The 21,624-nt window shown below is 37.8% G+C and overlaps 1 protein-coding gene across 5 annotated transcripts in view; it reads right to left on the bottom strand.

The window, feature by feature from the left end:
- Window positions 1-21,624, bottom strand: part of ZMAT4 (zinc finger matrin-type 4) — a 347,808-nt gene that overhangs the window by 152,351 nt on the left and 173,833 nt on the right. For all 5 annotated transcript variants that reach the window (XM_058720583.1, XM_058720585.1, XM_058720587.1 and 2 more), the window contains exon 4: window positions 4,492-4,648. In XM_058720583.1, coding sequence (XP_058576566.1) covers window positions 4,492-4,648 — 157 coding nt within the window. The remainder of the gene's footprint in view (window positions 1-4,491; window positions 4,649-21,624) is intronic.

Here is a 21,624-nt window from a genome sequence, read left to right as displayed (position 1 = left end):
ATTAACCAGGAAGTCAGTCTTTGGTAGAAGAAAGGAGTTGGGCTGCACCCCCATCAACTTATTTACCACATGTTCACCTTCTACTTTCCAAAGCTCTTTAAATCTATTGTTTGCTCTGCAAAAGGGCCTGTGAGGTAAACACATCCAGTGTTAGATTTAAATGACAGATGAGAAAACTGAGGTTGGAAAGGAGAACGAACCTAGCAGAGATCACACGGCACCTTAGGCCAAGCTGGGGCCTGGGATCCTATCTCCCGACTCCCAGGCCAAAATTCTTTCTGCCTATCAGCTCAGTGGGTCAAGCCTTCAGGTAGCATCAGGCTGAGAATCTGGTTGGAAGGATTTTAAATGCCATCTAGGCCAATGTCCTGGGCTGGACCCCCCTGAGGAAATGCCCTGTGGAGTATCAGCCAGCTTCTGCTTCAACACCCCTCCCCAACCCCCTGTCACCCATCACACCCCAGTCCTATGTCAGCTCCAGGACCTGTTACTCTGGGAGGGGCAGCTTACACAGAGTACCTGAGCAGGCATTGCCATCTCCGCCATCCTGGCTCGGTTGGTTGGGTTTCCTTTTGGTTTCATTACAGAAATCTAGTATCTCTGAATCTTAATAATCTTTTTCTTATCTTGAGCTCGGATCTGACTCCTTAATGTTCTACCTACTCATTAGGTACATTTGTTGCATCCAAGCTCACACACACTCCCTCACTCACATACACAGTCACATTCATGCACACACACATATGCACAAACACATACTCTCACATATTCCCACAAATTCTCTCACACTCATGCACACATGCAAACACTCTCATATGCTCACAGTCTCACACTCACACATGCACAGACACTCTCACATAGTCTCACACACATTCACACACACACATATCCTCACACATTCCCTCACATACACATTCACATATTCTCACGCTCATACATATACACTTTCTCATATTCTCACAAATTCTCTCTATACTCCCACATGCACACACATATACACACTCTCAGTCACACACACATATTCTCACACACTCACACTCATGCACACACTCATATTCTCATACACAGTCACATGTTTTCACACATTCTCTCTCTCTCTCTTTCTCTCTCTCTCTCTCTCTCTCTCTCTCACACACACACACACACACACACACACACACACCAGAAATCTCTTTTTTCCCATGATGACTTTCCAAAGATTTGCCCCTGATTAATCTGTTTTCCATGGTAAACCACCCCTGTTTCCTTTATTCTCCCCCTAAAGAGAGGATTTTCATGACCTTCACTGTTTTGGCCTCTGACCTACACCTCCTCTAAATCCTTCTCACAGTGTGGCAAATGACCTGACTACAGCAGGTAGTCAGCCTCTGATTTGGCCAAGACCTCCATGCTGAGGTCCACTGACCCTATGAGAACAGGGTGGGCCTAGAATTCTCCTCAAGCTTTCATCTTGCAGCAGGACCTAGAAAAGCATGAACAGGAAAAGAGATTCTGAAACGCACTAAGCAACAAGAATGGGAACTGGTATTTGTCCCAGCAGGTCTGTCAAGCTTTTCAGAAATTCTAGTAAACATGCTCCCATCTGGAGAAGACAACTCAAACTGCAATAATTCTGCAGGATATCCAGTTGATGCTTGATCAAAGCACATCTTGCGTAGGCGGAAAGGTAATGATTCACAGATACCGATTGCTCACCCTCATCAGACGGAGTAGCTGGGGGAAGCAGTGACTTGTGCTTCAATTATCCCTACCCAGAAATCGCTCTGGTTCAAGAGCCTGTTATTCTTGGAGGGGTAGCTTACACAGCATCCCTGAGCAGGGGACTTGCTTCTCTCTAGCACCTTAATTCAGTTGGTTGGGTTTTATGTGTTCTTTTTTTTTCCTTTCATTTTCATTACAGAAATAATTTCAAGCCAATCTGATGGAGTAGGCAGAGAAGTTCTTAGATGTGCATCGGGCAGCCACAGCTTCGAGGGTGATGTCCTTCAAGAATGGCCACTGGGCTTGGCCTCCAGCAGCAAGAAAAAACGTCAGGCAATCCTGACTCTATTCACAAACTGGAGGGATTGAGCTTAGTAGCTCAGGAAGCCCATGACTGGATATTCTTTTCTGGTGCCTCTAGGTCCTTATCCTTACTTGCAGTAACTGAATTTGTGTGTAAGACCAAGCCTCAACCTATATATCCTTGGTCTGGAAACCAGGTTCCTGATTTGTTCCTTATACTTGACTTCCAGCTCAGTACTCTTGTCTTAAATAATGGTGTCCTGTCACTCTCTCAACAGCCTTTACTTTCACCAGCCTGCAGCCAGGGCCCTGCTACCACCTGCCAGACTTTCCCGATGCTGGTATCCAGCTTGCAGGATCTCTGTATCCAGATTCTCTGTTGCTAGGTTCCACTCTCCTATTAAGCCCTCAAATCCTTATCCTGTGCCACACCTCCCAATGCCTACTCTCTGCTTATACTTGTACCTAATGACTCATCTGGCTCTAGAAGGATACACTGCTTCCTCTGCTCCCTGCCAGCAGCTCGGTTGACACTAACCCAAGCCTAGGGACCAATTTAGCCTCCCAGACCCTCTAATTATGTTTGGTGTTGCCATCTTCCAAGACCCTTTCTGCTGTAAGCAGCTTCTGAGAGAATGGGTGAGAGCCTGAGCTACAGAAGGGGATGTGCAGCCTGAGAACCATGAGCTAGTTGAGAAAGGGAGATGCAGGCATAAGGCAACTGAAATCTGTTTCCTCAGCCCCAAGCCACAAGTGGATCAAGCTACTTACCCCCCACCCTCCCTCCCTCCCCTTCTTCCCTAACTGGCAATGTGATTTTGCTCATACTGAGGATTGGGCCAGCTCTGGACACCAAGACAAAGTCATTGAGTAAAGGGTGCAGTTTAAGTGCTCCTGATTTTTCCTTGGGAATATACTGTTGGGAACTAACAAATTACCCCCAAGTTATATTTACCAGCTCGGAGGGTATTTGAATTCAGAAAAACAAACTGGTACTTGCTTATCTGGAGGATGTATTTAAATTCACAAAGAACCATTTGTGCCATGTGGTGTTTTTTTTTTTTCCTTACAGAAAGAATAACTCTCCCCCTTGCTAATTGACATGATAAACAAAGATCCAGCTTCTCCTCTCCCATCACTACCTCCAAAATTAAATTTAACAGCAATTCTCTGCTTAGGCAGAAAGAACAAATGGGCTAGTTACTCATTCGTGGAAAACAGGTAGAAATTTTCCAGTGACGGTTTCTTTGAGGTGTCTATTTTAAGAAATTTGTTGGGGAGTAGGTTACAAGGTGAATATCCAACCTTTTAGAGAGCAAGAATAAGGAGTTTCAACTGAGTGGCTGCTTATACAATGCTAACACACGGAGTGTGCCCAGGAACAAGCTGAGTTCGGCTCCAGATTTCAGGTGTTTCGCAACCCCGTCCTGTATCTGAATGTCATAGCCACCTTCACAAAAACAATATCCTTCAGTTAAACTAAGTAGAAAAATATAGTGAAAAGATTCCTTGCTATTCTCTAGGTGAAAGAAGATATTTTTCTTAAGGAAAACACTGGCGAGAATAAAAGCCAAGTATTGTTTTAGGCTCTCTCCAATCTCCAAAATACCATTTAAAAAATAATTACTCCTACGATTTATGCATGATTCATTAGACAAAAAGATAAAATGCACTGCTAAAATTTAATTGCATTGGATGAGTAGACATCATGAAATATATCTCCAGCTTCTTAGGATTATAACCCAGGCTAGTAACATCCTCACCATAATTTAAACCTTGTCCAAATAGTCTAACTTGATTCAACATCAACAGTAGTTTAGTTTCATAATTTGATACACTTACGAAGAATTATTTTAGTTAAGCAATTACAGGGTCAAATGATCTTTTATCAATAATTAAGCTTCTTCTTGTCGAAGTTAATAGGCTGGAATCATAAACAAAATGTATGTCACCTCGGCAGGGGGGTGGGGGTGGGTGGGGTGGGAATACCTTAGTTGTCTGCAAAGAAGCATTTTAAAGACCACAGTTTTCCTCCTCCACACCCTCACCAAGATAAGAGCAGGATGATATCCTGCATCATACTGGAACAGACAGTGAATATACCCACTCTACACAATACACTACCCATTCCATACGGATTACACACTGAAGCTAAGAAGAATAGCATTCCTTACATAATAGGTATAGTATCTTATATAATATATGATAAATATGATAGACAACATCTTGCAGGATGTAAACAGCCTTGCAAAAGATGCCAGCTGCTGAATTATTAATCTGAAGGAGCCAGGGTGAGAGAATGAGAATGTGCAATTATATATAACCCTCTGATGACAGCAAAGTCTGCTGTCCCACCCCTTTAGGTTTTGAAGGACATCTACCATTAGGTTCTATTCAGGCAGCCTCTTCTGAAGAAGAAGCACAATTAATGGGACAGGCATGGTTCCTGGACTTCAGTATCTCCCATGATCATTCTCATACACATACCTGTGGTCTTTAATGGGGTTTTCTCTCCTAGCAACAGTTTTAACCTTTTGGCATGGATTTTGCCTTGATAATGTGAGTCAGCCACCACTGCCGAAGTAAAGGACATGTTACAGAGTGTACAGCACTTATTCTTATCCACCATATCAGCATCATTTCCCTGCAAAGAAGAGAGAGAGAAAAAAAACATTAGCGAGAACCTGAAATCTTAAAATTTCTTTTTTTCCCCATTCCATTCTGTTGCAAATGAGATGTACCAAAAACTTTCTTATTGAAATGTCTAGTTTTTGCTCTGCAACCTTTTTTTGTTCATGATAATCATTATCAAACATTTTCAGTTACTGACTTCAACCTACATTTATTTGGTGGCTACTCTTGCCAGACACAGGGAATGTAAGACACATGCGCAGAGATGAGTTGTCCAAAGAAAAACAGGGCCCACAATTAGGTGAGAGCGCATTGTGTCTGGCACCATGAGGGAAATGGTCTCTAATTGCACCCATTATGCTCATTAAAGTAAGTAAAATATCAGAGTTCAGATGACCTGAATTATTTAGCAGAAATTATCATTTGGCATTCAGCTCTGTCTTTCACCAATTTTAGCCTCACCAGGATACATGGCCACATGTTCAAGATTTTCTTTTTTAAGATTTCTTTAGGAAGTTGAACATTTTTCATAATTAACTTGAGTGTATATCATAAAGCTATGATGACCATGCTGGCTGAATTTTCTGGGAGAGTGTGTGTAATTTCCTTTTCTTTGGGAAAGGTGATTAGTTAAATATGGCACAGAATACTTAAATCCAGCTTGATTTTTATTCTTTTATAAGACAATGGAAACGAATCATGATTCAGAAAAAATAAATCCTTTGTCAGATCATGTGACCTGGTTATTGTGCACAAAGATCACCAATTGCCTATATTATACAAGGGGAAAATTAAAATTTGGGCTCTCCTCCTGTCTAGAGACTGAGAGAAAGGCAGACTCAGATAAGGAGTTAATCTAATCCTCAGTGGAACAGTCATAGCAAAGCATCTTTTTGTTAAAGAGCAGCCTTGGATGAGGATCTGGCCCCACAATAGCCCCTTCTCTTATTCCAAGCAGGCTCAAAGAATGCAATGTAAAATAGCATGAGGAGAGGATGAAGGTGGGGCTAGGATGGGAAAAGGGAATTATATATTTTCTGCAGAACAGTAAGATGTCCAGACTGCTAGAGAGATGTTGCCTTGCAAATTAAGTGGCAGTCAGAAAACTAACTCCTTCCTCCTTATGGCATTCATCGGTAATAGCTCTCATAATTAATGTTCGTCTTTGGGACGTGGGGGGCACCTACTGCCATTTATTCTCTTGACCTCAGATTATTAAATCTTAGTGTGTCTCCCCAACCCTTTTATCAGAGTTAATGGGTGAGATTTAAGAAATGTTCCGTTCGGAGGTGGGGGGCCATTGAGGAAATAGATCCTGTATACAGACGAGGAGCTCCCCTAAAGGTCCTTTCCTGGACAGAGAAAACACTTAGGGCAAGAAACCTGGGTAAGGCATGAGGCTGTGTCCATTGAGTGATCCTTGCTGATGATTTAAAGTTTTGAGTTACTTTGAGTTTTCCCCTTACACTCAGTTAAAATTAAAAAAATCACCAACATTTTTACACCTTTGTGGTGTATACTGTGGGAACTAATTGGACTAAGCAGTACAGGAAGAGTTGGTTTTTCATCACCTACTTCTGCAACCAGGCCTAGGAGATGCCACAGCACCCATGCAGGGGGTAAAGCCCAGGAATATCAGGAAATTACAAATCAGGAAATTACTGAAGGGTTTGAGCCCAGTAAATAAGGAGTGGATACCTCATGAGGGCTGAAAGACCCAACTGGTACTTGACATTATATGTTAGAGGATATTGGCCTTGCATATAAAAAAAAAAAGAAGAAAGAAAGAAAGAAAGAAAGAAAGAAAGAAAGAAAGAAAGAAAGAGAGAAAGGGAGAAAGGTTGTCAAAGTGAAAGTGGATACTTAAATTACTCATTTTTCACCTTCTTGCACATAAGTCAAAGCACATCATTATTCTTAAAATTAGGAACAAGATCATAAGCCAAAACTTAACCTACACTTTACACCTATTTACAATCTGTGCATCCCTTCTGCGTTTCTATCAAAAGTGTCAGCCAAGCCTAGCCTTTCTCCCTGTAGTTCTAAGATGTAGACATTTCCACAGAAATGCTAGAAACCCAAAAAAGTGGCTGGTGTCAGTATGTGAAGTGTACTCAGAAATAGTTTCTAGGGCAAAGAGCTGAATTTAAATTGGATAATGATCAATCAATTTATGATATTCCTTCATTCAACACATTTTTAAGGACCTGCCATATATGTAAGATGCTGTGCTATATGAATATGACTCTCTTCTCTCTTCTTAAGGAGGTTGAGACCAGGAGAATTGAAGAAGGTACTCAGAAAATAAAAAGGAAAATAGTATACTCAAGAAAATATAGTCTCCTATTAGACTCACACTCTCCCAATTGTAAAGTAAAACAAAACGAAACAAAACAAAACAAAAAACAAAACAAAATTAAAAAAAAGCACTAACAAAAATTAAGCCTATTTGTGTAGATTTTCATCAACAAGCCTTTCTCATGCCTGGAATGCTTTTTCTCATCACTTCTTGTCTAATCCAGTCTTTCTAGAATCTGCTTCATGGCTCAGTTTAATCATCACTTCCTTGAGATGAAGCTTTTTCTGCCTCCCTCTGTTGTCCTGCAAAATTGAGCACGACCTTAGAGTCCTCTGTGTGTCCTGTACGCACTTCTTTTATAATAAAACACTAAATTATTACATGTGTCTTTTTTCATATTTGATCTCCTTACAAGCCTACAAAACTTCTTTAAGATCAAGGAAATCATCTCTGAAGGTACTGAAGCCCCAGCACCTGGCACAATACTTGACACCCAGGGGCACCTACAGATGTTTACTGAATAAGCAGGACTGAGTGTTGGTTTGTAGGATTAATAATTTGCATGATGTGAAGATCAGAAGAGGAGACAGATAATGCAAGGATGTCACGTTGTGAGCCAGAAACTTTCAGACTGTCAGGAAGATGGCCATAAAAAGAACCAGAGGAATCAGCAATTTATAAAGTAACTTGTGGGTTCAAGTAGGGGAACATTGTGTCCTAAAATTTGTTAGTTTCATCATAGTTTTAATATATATTCCTAGCTTTCTGCTCTCCTGGGAAATCTCATTCACATAATCATATAGTAGAATCAAATAAGAATAATAGAAGAGAAGAACCAATGGTTAGGCAAGAAAATATCAGGAAATGTAGCTATGCCATAGTTGTAGAAGAAGGACCAAGAAAGGGTAAGTGTCTGACAACAGAGAAACTGTAATAGTACCCTGAGAAGTTAAGCAGCCTTTGAGGCCAGAAGGACATGTTTATTGGATATTTACTGAAGGATCCAATATACCTCACATAAAGCAACCATAAAGACCACCAACTCTGACTATTCTAATGACTCTGGTGGAGACACAACTACCCAGAAAGAATCTCAGTACTAACCAAATAAATGTCTGCAAAGTGCTAGAATTTAATTGTGTATTCTTGGCTATCTAAATCCCAAATTAATGGCTTCTTACAGGTACAGATCATATCATCTTTACTGGAGTCTCCCATTGCACTCTGAGCAATATGGATATATGACTCAGGGCAGAAATTCCATAAAGTTTGATGAAATGACCTCAATGAATACATTTAGAGTTTCTAGCTTAAAGAATTAAAGAATTGGCCCCAAGCTATCAAATAAATGAAGGGGAATCTAATATTGTCCTAAATTATGGGTTTCAAACTGGAGGCAAATTTCAGACTTTTTTCAATGTAATGTCTATATTGCTGAAAGAAAAAAAAAGTTTGTGGAGTATCCTAAGCCTGCATAGTTAAAGCATTTTGCAAAGGTTAGAAGTTTTCAGGAGGATTCAATCAAGGTGGAAAACCCTGGCTGCCTGTGGCCAAAACTCAAGTCTTGAAAGTCCTTTTTATGTTTTATAAGTTTTTTTGACTTAATTCAGATAACTGTCTTCATTCTCCTTCGGGTGCACGCAAAATCTTAACAGAAGGACTTTCACCTCCAGAATGTCAGAGTGAGAAATTCTGTACAATTACTCTCAGCAAAACAACCATAAATGCTAAAGATTATTTTAAAAAATAAAAATAAAAACATTGTTGAAGTCTCTGGAAATTATACCAAGAGCAAACAGAAAATTAAGAAATATTTATTCAAAAAATATGTAAGAATAGCAAGAGTCTATGGCACTTTAGAAATAACCCTCTCCCTCCCTACCAACCATTCAGGTAAGCATGATAGAAGCTCCATTCTGACTGACTGTGGTCAAGAAAATAGGGCTGCCTCTCCTATCAGCTTCCAGTTAGGCCATATCAGGAAGGCAGAACACCAACATTAATACCCTTTAGTTCCAAGATGCAGAAGATAAATTCTTCGCAATGTAGCCAAGAGATCAGATATTTTCTTCCCCCTACCCACCCTCATTCCTAGGACAGAAGTTCTCTACTAGGCATAGCAGACCAAGAATTTTGGGACCCTGACTACAATTGCTTCAACTTGCTTGTAGGACAGGGGTTCAATGTCAGGAGAGACAAACTGATAAGACTAGACCCTGCCATTTCTGCCTAGCTAATAAAGCAAGGTTGTCATTCTGGTACAAATAAGCCACTGTCCCTGTTCCCTACTCTGCAGCAAAGGCTCAGAAATTTTTCCATAAGAACAGAAAGTTCCTAAACCCTCTCCAAAGGAACTGACTTTGTTTGAAATAGAGTATTGAAAGGTTTAGGCCTAAGGTTGCTCTCAAAAATAATGGAGACTTTGGTGGTAAGCAATTAAGAGAAAGCTGATAGCTCCATTAGAGCAACAAGCTAAACCATAGGCTCACTAACTTACCAGAGAGAACCAGGGAGATACCTCAGGGGAGGCTTTCTGGAGTCAGAACAAACTTCAAAGACTTGACTCAAAAACTAGCCTCACAAAAAATACAATATTTAATTAGATCACAGTGTGCAGCATTTACACTCCAGGGCATTGACAAAAACAATAGAGCAATCATCCAGCAATTAGCACAGCCTAAAAGATGGAGTATGATTCCAGTAGTGGCAGGCAGCTTAATAGAGATCAGAGAAAGAAACAGTCAAAGAGAGTCCTATACAAATCACTGCCATCCCACAGTGACTGTCTCATTCTTAAGGCTGAGCCTCTGAGCAGTGACAGTAATGGCTGCATATCATGGGAAAGTATACACTATTAAAATAGTCTAGCCAAGACATCGGACAAATAAATAAGCAAACAACAACAAAAACAAACCCTGGAACGGGAATGAATCAGTATCCAGCATTACTACAAATATATAAACTAAAATATTCAGTTCTTGACAATAGCAACGATTATAAAAAATGCAAGAAACCTACACACATGAAAACAATGGTAAGGGCTCAGATGTTAAATTTAACTGGCAGAGACTTCAAAGATATGAAACAATTACAAATGTGTTCAAAAAATTACAGGACATCATGCTTAAGGAAGTAATGGAAGGTGTGATGACGATGTGTCATCAAATACAGAATATCAACGAATGGGGCACCTGGGTGGCTCAGTTGATTAAGTGTCCAACTTTGGCTCAGGTCATGATTTCACAGTTCGTGAGTTTGAACCCCATATCAGGCTCTGTGCTGATAGCTTGGAGCCTGGATCCTGCTTCAGATTCTGTGTCTCCCTCTCTCTGCCCCCTCCCTAGCTTGCGCTCTATCTCTCTCTCTCTGTCAAAAATAAATAAACATTTAAAAAATTTTAGTAAAAGAATATCAATGAAGAAACAGAAATTACATCAAAGAATCATATAGAAATTCTAGAGTTAAAAAGTACAGTAAATAAAATGAAAAATTCACTACAGGGGTTTTGTAATAGATGTGAACTTACAGAAGAAAGAATTGGTGAACTTGAAGATATATCAATAGAGATTATGAAATCCAAGAGGAGAGAGAAAAAAATAAAGAAAATTGAATACATCTTCAGAGAAATGTGCAACACTATTAAGTATACCAACATGTGCATAAAATAGTAATACCAGAAGAAGAGAAAGAGAAAATAACAGAAAAAAAATATTGATAGAAATAATGACTGAAACCCTCCAAAATTTGAAGAAAAACATCCATATACACGTCGAAGAAATGCAACAAAATTCAAGCAGAATAAGTACAAAATTATCTATACCCAAAAACATCACAGTAAAAATGCTGAAAGTCAATACTAAGGGGAAAGTCTGAAGTATCAGAGTAAGAGAACTCATCACATACAAGGGAACCACAATAAGAATAGCAGCTAATTTCATATCAGAAACACTAGGCCAGAAGTCAGAAGGGTAGCATATTCATAGCACTGAAAGAAAAAGAAATCCATCAAACAAACAACAAAAAAAAAACTTTCAAAAACTTAGGTGAAATAAAGACATTTAGAAATTTTTTTTTTTAACTAAGAGAATTTGTTATTAACAGATCCACTTTATGGGAAATACTAAATCAAGTTCTTCAGGCTAAAAACAAGTGACATCAGAAAACAATTTAAATTCTTATGAAAAGAAAAGAAAGGCAACTATGTAGTTATAAAAAAAACAGTATAAATGCAAATCTCTTCTTTCTTTTATTAACTAATTGAAGAGTATATATGCAAAATATTTATTTTTTTATATTTGGGCCAATAACATATACAAATATAATGTATTGATAATAGCAACACTAAAGAGAGTAGGTGGAAGCAAAGCTGTGCCAGAGCAAGGCAATGACACCATATTGAAATTCTCAAATCCACAGGAACAAATGATGAGAATCAGAAAGGATAAATAAGAAGGTTAATATAACAAACGCTGAAATATATCTTGCTCATGTTGTTTTTCTCAGCTTCTTTGAAACATATAAAATTGCATAGATTAACAATATTACAATATAATGTTGGGTTTATAATAGAACTAGATCTAATTTGCATAATAATAATAGCACAAAAAGGGGGAACAGAAAAAACAGCAATACAGGAGTAACATTTCTATATCTGGGTACAATTAAGCTAGGATAAATTTCCGATAAGTCAAGATGTATAGGGTAAGCCTTAAAGCAACCACTAAAGAAAAAGTCCAAAATAATATATGGAATAGTCACTAAAACAGTTAAAATGTGGCAGTACAAAATATTTTCTTCAGGCAAAAGAAAGTAGTAAAGAAGAAATAAGAGAACAAAAAAGACACGATTACTACATAAAAATGAAAAGTAAAATGATAGACATAAATCCAACTGCAGCAAAAATAACACTATATTTGAAAATAATATAAATTTAATCAAAATATAGTGATGATAAGATTGGATAAAAAGGAAAATATAACTAATCTATATGTTTTCTAGGGGAGATAACACTTTAACTTCAATGATACAGATGGATAAAAGTTAAAAGATTTAAAAGCTATATCAGGCAAACAGCATCCACAAGAAAGTTGTAGCAGCTATACTATCAAACAAAGTATAACTTTAAAACAAAATTTATACTAGCGATAAAGAGGGACATTGTGTAATGATTAGAGTGCTGAGCCATCAGGAAGATGCAATAATTATATATATATATGCATGCATATAACAACACAGAAAATTCAGGAAGCAAAAACTGACAGAAACAAAGGGAGAGCTAGACAATTCTATACATGTTTGTTAGGTCAAGTTGTTTTATGTCTTTTCAGTCCTTCTATTCCCTTATTAATTTTCTGCCTAGTCATTCTGCCCATTATTGAAAGTGTGGTACTGGTCTCCTTACTTTATTTGAAAATAATACAAATTTAAAAGTTTGCAAAGGATCTGAATAGACATTTCTACAAAGAAGATATACAAATGACCAGTACAACATAACAATATGCTTGACATCATTCACCATCAGGAAAATGCAAATCAAACCAGAAGGAGACATCACTTCACAACCACCAGGATGGTGAGAATGAAAAAGGCAGGTAATAAAAAGCATTAGCACGGACATGGAGAATTAGGAGCCCTCACACAGCTGGCAAGAATGTAAAATTCAGCAGCCCACACTGGAAAACCATCTTCAAAAGTTGAGACATAGAGTTACCATATGACCCAACAACTCCATTTCTAGGTATAGTCAACCTTTGTCATTCACACATAGGCATTTGTTAATTTACCTACTTGCAAATACTTATGTGTGGTTACACAAATCAATACTTAATGGCTTTTTTGTCATCATTCACGGGCATGTGTGGAGAGACCAAAAGTTTGAGTCACCTGACATGCATGATCCCAGCTGAGGTTGAACAAGGCAATGTTCTGCCTTCTTATCTTTTATATGATAAACAAGTGTTATTTTCATGGTCTATTTAGTGCCACATTTTTTGCATTTTCGTGCTTTTTGTTGGTGATTTCACTGCCTAAAATGATCCCCAAGAGTAATGCTGAAGTGCTGTCTAGTGTTCAGAAGCACAGGAAGATCATGGTGTGCTTTACAGAGTAAACACATGTGTTAAATAAGTTTCATTCAGGCATGAGTAATGGTGATGCTGGCTGTGAGTTCCACGTTAATTGATAATACTGTACATCCAGAATAAGGAAGAGGAAATTTGCTGATGTGAATGTAAAACCACTCCAGAAAGTTCTATGACAAAGCTATAGGAAAGATGGAAAAGTGGCTAAATTTGTGGATTCATGAACTAATAATGGATAGTGAAAGCATAATTGACAGCATTGTTATAAAGCTAAAAGCCAATGGGATTTACCATCTTACTCAGAGTCAGGAAAGTGTAAGAGTCTTCTCAGCTAGGGTTTTATTGCAAAGAAATAGTACGCATAATCAATCATTTGTAAGGAATATATTAAATAAGGCATCTTTAAATAGAAACACACATAAAACAACTTTATGTATTGATCCGTGGACAAAAGTCTTGTGACCAGCAACTTGCAGGCACTTAACCCTGTATTCCCTCTAGAAGCAATGACTCAGTATTTACTCATTCCGAGTTGGTGACTTTATACAGCATAACTACCATGAAAAATGAGAAATGAATGTATATTCCATTCAAGAGAAATAAAAATACATGTCTACCTAAAAATTTGTACATAAATATTCATAGCAGTATACTTTATAATAGCCCAGAAGTGGAAACAGCCCATGTGGCCATCAACTGAAGAACAGGTAAATAAAATGTGCTGTATCCATACAATGGCATATTAACAGGAAAAAAAAATTTTGAGTGCTGACACATGCCCCCAACACATGAACCTTGAAAACAGTATGCTAAGTGAAAAAAGCCAATCACAAAAGATCATATATTGTATGATTCCCTTTATGTGAAATTTTCAGAATAGAAAGATCTAGAATTCAGAAAGTAGATTAGTGACTGTCAAGGAGTAGGAGAGCAGGGAGGGAGATGTTAGGGAAGATTGGGAGTAAACACTAAGGGGGTTTCTTTCTAGTGATGATGATGCTCAACTTTATTTGGTGATAGTTATACTACTGAATATACAAAAACCCTTGAATTGCACACTTTAAATAGGTGAATTCTATGATATATGAATTATATCTTAATAAAGCTGTTATAGAAAAAAAAACCCTAAGAGATGTCATTTAAATGATTTCAAAAGCCTAAAGAAATGACACTAGAAACCTAACTTTTTTTTTTTCTGGGCATTTTCTGCTTGGAGGAAGATCCATTGAGAAAGGAAAAAATGTGAATCATTTTGTTCATGTGGGCTCCCTTTGTAATACTTGGAATTCCTCTGAGTACTAGCTGGCTACCCTTGGAATGCTGGTCATTGATGTTTATTTTGGCTAAAGGCATTTTAAGGCTATCATGGAACTCTACCTGCAGCTGCTACGAAGCTACACCTTCAGGCAAGAGCCATCCGAAAGCCCCTGCTAGAGGCAGAAGTAAGTGAACTTCTCAGTGCATGCCCTGTAGTATGATGAAATGTCTAACACATGAAGATATTTCCAGTGTGATGCATGTTGTTGCATATACTCTGATATTTAACTTTGAAAAGAGGCAGGAATAGGAAGAATGTCTCTTTCCCTTCTCTCCTCCTTTATGGGGACCTAAAGACCCAGCAGTCATGCTTCTTGCCTGACTGCAGGGTCTTGAGCATTCTTGTCTTCCCCTGTCTCTCCCATGTGTCCTGTTCTACTCCATTTAGGTCATGCTGTTCTCTCTCCTCCCAGTCTATTTCAATCACATCCAGACGTCAAGGTCCATTTTATCCAGGAGCCCTTTCAAGATTTCTGTGAACTTCGCCTACATCTTCACTGTTGACGTCTCCCCATCCTTATTATCTGTGCTGTAAATTTTGATTAGATCTTGGTCTTTGTTTTTTGAGTATTTTTTTCTTTTTTTAATGTTTATTTATTTTTGAGAGAGAGGGAGAGAAAAAGAGAGTATGGGTGGGGGATGGGCAGAGAGAGAAGGAGACAGAGGATTTGAAGTGGGCTCTGTGCTGAGAGCTGAAAGTCCAATGCAGGGCTCAAACTCACAAACCATGAGATCATGACCTGAGCCATGGTCCAATGCTTACCTGACTAAGCCACCCAGGTGCGCCCCTTATTAGTGTTTTTTAGAATCATCTCTCCAAAAACATCTTGCAGACAAGATTAATTTAGGAATTATACTTCCTTCCATATCCATTGTCTGCCATGGGTCTGGATACATACAGGAGACTTGATAAACAAGACATTCTCAAGTTGCTGAAGAATGATTTGAAGTGACCATCCATTAACCAATTCTACCTCAGTCATGCAAATCTGTATCCCACATAAAATAACCTTCCCTTTGCTCTTTTATCAACATTATTGCTTTGTCTCAGGAAAAGACAAATGTCACTGGGCATAAAGTTCATACCCAATACTGATATGTATATAGTGGAAATGACATGTTATAGTGTGACTCTGCCCACATAAGGATGTGTTCTGCTGGCTAAAAGTGGGTGGTGTCGGGATAGCCCATGGAAAAGGTGCAATGTCTACATCTGCAGAGTCCACTTTAAAGCCAGCATGAGTGTTGTTTTCCACCATCCACCATTAACTAGAAAGATACATACCCTGTCACTTGGATAGAAACCACCCACTCAGTGGATAAAAATCCTCCATTTCCATGGTACTGGTGGGAAATGGTCATTTTGGCAATAAAAGAAAGAGAGAAGGAAGATTTCTACTCAGGAGGGATATAGAATTCGCTGTGTGCGTTTGGTATTTGGAAGGCATTGGTTTGTTTTTCAGTCACTGAAGAAATATTTAAACAGATGGTAACAGTACTTATAAGACCCCAAAGGGGAGAAATTAGCCAGGGCTCCTGAGAGAGGATAAATACATGTTAGATAAGCCCCACTAACAAAGAGAAGTAGCTAACAAAATTGTTACCAATCAACAGATGTGCCAGAGAGAACAAAGATGGCGTGAGAGGCAGTTGGGAAGACGAGAAGACAAATGTCTAAAAACACTGGACATATCAAAATCTACCAAATGAAAAGTTTTATTGCCTGTTTGGGACATCACTTTAAGATTTAGATGGTGATGAAGCAACCTTAAAATTGTAATCGAATCCATGCCAGAGAGATGTCCTTCATGGCGGCACTATTCACCATCATCATGAACACCCTCAGACTCCAAACATCAGCACAGCTGCCATTTTCTGAGAGTCATATGTTGCAAGCATTATATTGGGTGCCTTATAAACTGTGTCACATGTAGCTTTCATAATCATCCCCAGATAAGTTTAAGATTTATTCCTCTCTCCTTTTCCCTCATCTCCTAAACATAATGTATCCCCAAATCTGGTAACCTTGTCCTCCAAATTACATCCCCAAACTGTCTCTCAACCCACTTTTATGTTCTTTTCCCCTTTTTTCTGTTCAAGCCTGAGTGCCTCTCCACTGCATGCCCCTCTTTTACACTCTTCACAACACCTATTTTGCATTCTAAGATTATATGGTTTTGATATTTAAAATCTCTTATTTATTATCTGTCTCCTACCACTAAATTATTCAATGCTATATGCCCAGTATCTAGAACAGCACTGTCATAGAGTATATAGTTTAAGCCATAAATATGGTCATATTTAAATTTTCTAATAGCCATATTAAAAAAAATTTAAAAACTACTGAAATTATTTTTAAATATATTTTTATTTAGTCCAATATATCCAAATTCTTTTTCTTTCAACATGTATTCAACATAAAAATTTTTTTATTTGGGGTGCCTGGGTGGCTCAGTCAGTTGACCATCTGACTATGGCTCACGTCATGATCTCACAGTTGATGTGTTCGAGCCCCGCGTCAGGCTCTGTGCTGACAGCTCAGAGCCTGGAGCCTGCTTCAGATTCTGTGTCTCCCTCTTTCTCTGCCCCTCCCCCACTCATGCTCTGTCCCTCTCTGTCTCAAAAATAAATAAATATTAATTTTTTTAATTTATTATTTTATTTATTTGTTTATTTGTTTTTAAATATAATCTATTGTAAAGTTAGCTAACATATAGTGTATACAGTGTTCTCTGGTTTCAGGGGTAGATCCCTGTGATTCATCACTTATACACAACACCCAGTGCTCATCCCAACAAGTGTCCTACTCACTGCCCATCACTATTTTCCCCTCCCCTGTTCTTCACCCTCATCAACCCTCAGTTTCTTCTCTGTTTTTAAGAGTCACTTATGGTTTGTCTCCCTTTTTGTTTGAAACTATTTCTCCCCTTCCCTTCTCCTGTGGTTTTCTGTTAAGTTTCTCAAATTTCATGTATGAGTGAAAACATATGACATCTGTCTTTCTCTGACTTACTTATTTCACTTAGCGTAATCCAGTTCTATCCATGGTGCTGCAAATGACAGGATTTCATTCTTTCTCATTGTCAAGTAGTAGTCCATTGTTTATATAAACCACATCTTCTTTATCCATTCATCAGTTGATGAACATGTGGGTTCTTTCCATAATTTGGTTACTGTTGAAAGTGCTGCTATAAACATTGGGGTACATGTGCCCCTATGAATCAGCACTCCTATACCCTTTGGATAAATTCCTAGTAGTACTATTGCTGGGTCATAGAGTAGTTCTATTTTAAAATTTTTGAGGAATCTCCACACTGTTTTCTAGAATGGCTGCACCAGTTTGTATGCCTGCCAACAGTCCAAGTGGGTTCCTGTTTCTCCACATCCTTGCCAGCATCTTTTGTTTGCTGAGTTGTTAATTTTAGCCATTCTGGCTGGTGTGAGATGGTATCTCAATGTAGTTTTGATTTGTATTTCCCTGATGATGAGTGATGTTGAGCATGTTTTTCATGTATCTGTTGGCCATCTGGATGTCTTCTTGGGAAAAGTTTCTCTTCATGTCTTCTGCCCATTTCTTCACTGGATTATTTGTTTTTCAGGTGTTGAGTTTGGTAGTTCTTTATAGATTTTGGATACTAACCCTTGATCCAATATGTCATTTGCAAATATCTTCTCCCATTCTGTTGGTTGCCTTTTAGTTTTGTTGATTGTTTCCTTTGCAGTGCAGAAGCTTTTTATTTTGATGAGGTCCCAATAGTTGATTTTTGCTTTTTTTTCCCTTGTCTTTGGAGACATGTTGACTAAGAAGTTGCTGTGGCTGAGGTCAAAGAGGTTGTTGCCTGTTTTCTCCTCTAGGGTTTTGATGGTTTCCTGTCTCACATTTAGGTCTTTCATCCATTTTGAGTTTATTTTTGTGTATGATGTGAGAAAGTGATCCAGTTTCATTCTTCTACATGTTGATGTCCAGTTCTCCCAGCACCATTTGCTACAGAGACTGTCTTTTTCTATGGATACTCTTTCCTGCTTTGTCAAAGATTAGTTGGCCATACATTTGTGGGTCCAATTCTGGGTTCTGTATTCTATACCATTGGTCTATGTGTCTGTTTCTGTGCCAGTACCAAACTGCCTTTATGATTACAGCTTTGTGGCGGAGGCTAAAGTCCAGGATTGTGACGCCTCCTGCTTTGGTTTTCTTTTTCAGCATTACTTTGGCTATTTGGGGTCTTTTGTGGTTCCATAAAAATTTTAGGATTGTTTGTTCTAGCTCTGAGAAGAATGCTGGTGCAGTTTTGATTGGAATTACACTGAATGTGTAGATTTCTTTGGGTGGTATTGACATTTTAACAATATTTGTTCTTCCAATCCATGAGCATGGAATGCTTTTCCATTTCTTTGTGTCTTCAATTTCTCATAACTTTTCTATAGTTTTCACCATATAGATCTTTTACATATTTGGTTAGGTTTATTCCTAGGTATTTTATGGTTCCTGGTGAAATTATAAAAGGAATAGATTTCTTGATTTCTCTTTCTGTTGCTTCATTATTGGTGTAGAGAAATATAACCGATTTTTGTACATTGATTTTGTATCCTGTGACTTTGCTGAATTTATATATCAGTTCTAGCAGCTTTTTGGTGGAGTCTTTTGGGTTTTCATTCAACATAAAAATTATTAATGAGGTATTTCATATTCTTTTTCTTGTACTAAGATTTTAAAATCTGGCATATATTTTATACTTACAGCACATATCAATTCAAATTATCAACATTTCAAATGTCCATTGGCTTCATGGGATAGGAGCTACTAGATTGGACAGAGTAGCTCTAGAATATAGTAATTATTAAATATTATTTGAATTTAAAAATGAATGAATACATGAAGTAAAGGGTTAGTGAATAAATAAATGAATAAATTCCCATTTTTACAGATCAGGAAAATGAAATTTGCCAATCTGTGATACTTTTAGAATGTGGGAGAGCTGACTTTTGAATTCTTGCCTGGCTAAATTCAAAGTGGTACTATTTCCATCATACTGCACTGGCATCTTGGGTCTGTCTTCTCATCAAAAACTTTCAAGAGCTCTTTACTAAAGAAAAATAAATTCCTTATCATGACATTTAAAGCACACTACCAAATAACTCTCAATACACTTTTCTAGTCTTTCTCCCCAGCACTGCTTTTCACACATAATATGCTCCAAGAAAACTGATTTCTTCAAGGTCAGGAACACAAAGGATCTTGCCAGGAGGGTAGCTCAAAATCTCAGCTTTAAATTTCTCTGCTCCTCAGCTCATAGCTGCTTGCCCATGTTGCGCACTGCAAGTGAGTGAAGATTTGATCCATCAGGTCTCATTTTTGTATCAGGTTAAAGAGCAATACTCTTGCTTACTAGACTAAGCTCCTTTCTTATCTCTCCTTATATCTCTCCCCCAGCACAGCACCTGGCACTTAGTAGCTACCAAAATTGTTGAATAAGTATATGATGGAAAAAATAAGCCAATAAATGAACTCTAGTTATCCTCCAATTATATTGAGTACATCCCTATGTGTCCTTGTTCATACGGCTCATCCCACCCAGAAATCCCCCACTTTCTCCACAGGTAAATGTTATTCAAACACCATCTCCTTCATAAAGGCTTCACCAGTACTCCCCACCACAGAAAGGGAGACCTCATTCTTCCTCCATGCCTGCAGAACTTCATTTAACCCTCTCCCCACACACTAATACCATTAGCATACATCTTATTATCTCTTATGGAATATTAATTCCTTTGGCTAAAAATGTCTCATCCCAAGCCTCCAGCACAGTGTTTTGTGGCATGTGGTATGAAATACATAAAATATTAAATTGGAGAGGAGCAGATGGTTTCAAAAGACACCAGATTAGGGGCACCTGGGTGGCTCAGTCGGTTAAGAGGCCAACTTCAGCTCAGGTCATGATCTCATGGTTCTTGAGTTTAAGCCCCACGTGGAGCTCTGTGCTGACAGCTTGGAGCCTGGAGCCTTCTTTGGGTTCTGTGTCTCCCTCTCTCTGTCCCTCCCGCATTCATGTTCTATCTCTCTCTCTCTCTCTCAAAAATAAATAAACATTTTTAAAAAGATACCAGTTGAAGCCCTGTCTTTAAATGTACTGCATGTCACTTACAATTACTGAGTCTGAAATGTCTCCCTGTTATATGGGAAACAAAATCTACCCTATCTGTGAGGTAAAAGTCAGAATAAAAGAATGCAATATATGAAAACATGCTTTGTCGTTTAGAAAGTACTATTCTAATGATATACATATATATATACACATATATATATGTATATATACATATATATAGTCTAGTGATACAACATATATATATATATGTATTGAAATGGACTAAAAATTGAGTACATATTACCTTTTTGTATCTTCTTGATGGAGCTTAATTATACCTGACAATTTTCTCACTTTTTTACTGGTGAACATGTGTAATGCCTATCTTTATTCATTATAATATATGCTTCTTGAGGGCAGGAATTTTGTTTTCTTCAGAGGTATATCCTCAGGGTCTGTAAAGGGACCTGTCATAGGTCATTTAATAAATATCTGATGATTGATGAAAATATATATGCAAACAAAATAAAATGAGGATTTTGAGATGTTGGCAGTTTTTTTTTTTAATTTCTCTAAATCCCCCAATAAAAACAGAACTGGATAGACAAAGAAGAATCCCACAAAAATATTCATTACAAAACTAGGTGACAAGATATTTCTATAAACCTCAAAATGCAAGGGTAAAATAGAAACCAACAAAAGTTATAAAGACATTGTAGGATACTGGCCTGTGTGCAAGAACATAAAGTGAAGCAATGGGGCACCTGATGGACCTCAGAGCACTAAAACCTCTAATAGCCAGTAAGTGCTCATAACAAAGTCACCTTCCATTGCTTATTTCAAAGAAAATTAGTAAACTTCCAGAAAAGAATACGAGAGATGAAAGAGATGAATGAGAAAATTCACAAGGGCAGTATAAGAACCACAAAAACAATTGGAAATAAAAGAATAAATCATTTGAGAAATAAAGACTAAACAAGAAGAAACAGAATATGAATACACATAATGAATAATTCTCTAAGAGAAATAGAAGGCAAAATTGAGGAAAATATTTAAAATTTTTAAAGAGGAGATATAATGAGATTCTATAGTAAATCACAAATTAAAGAAAGACAAACATCATTCAATATATCAATAATAAAAATCCTTGAAAAAGAAAGCCAAAGAAAAGGGAGAAAGCAAGTACACTGGTATTTCCTAAAATTAAAAT

The sequence above is a fragment of the Neofelis nebulosa genome, chromosome 3 (assembly GCF_028018385.1).
Source record: "Neofelis nebulosa isolate mNeoNeb1 chromosome 3, mNeoNeb1.pri, whole genome shotgun sequence".
Classification (NCBI taxonomy): Eukaryota; Metazoa; Chordata; class Mammalia; order Carnivora; family Felidae; genus Neofelis; species Neofelis nebulosa.
The sequence above is the reverse complement of the archived record's forward strand: the minus strand, read 5'-3'. Positions and strand labels throughout refer to the sequence as shown.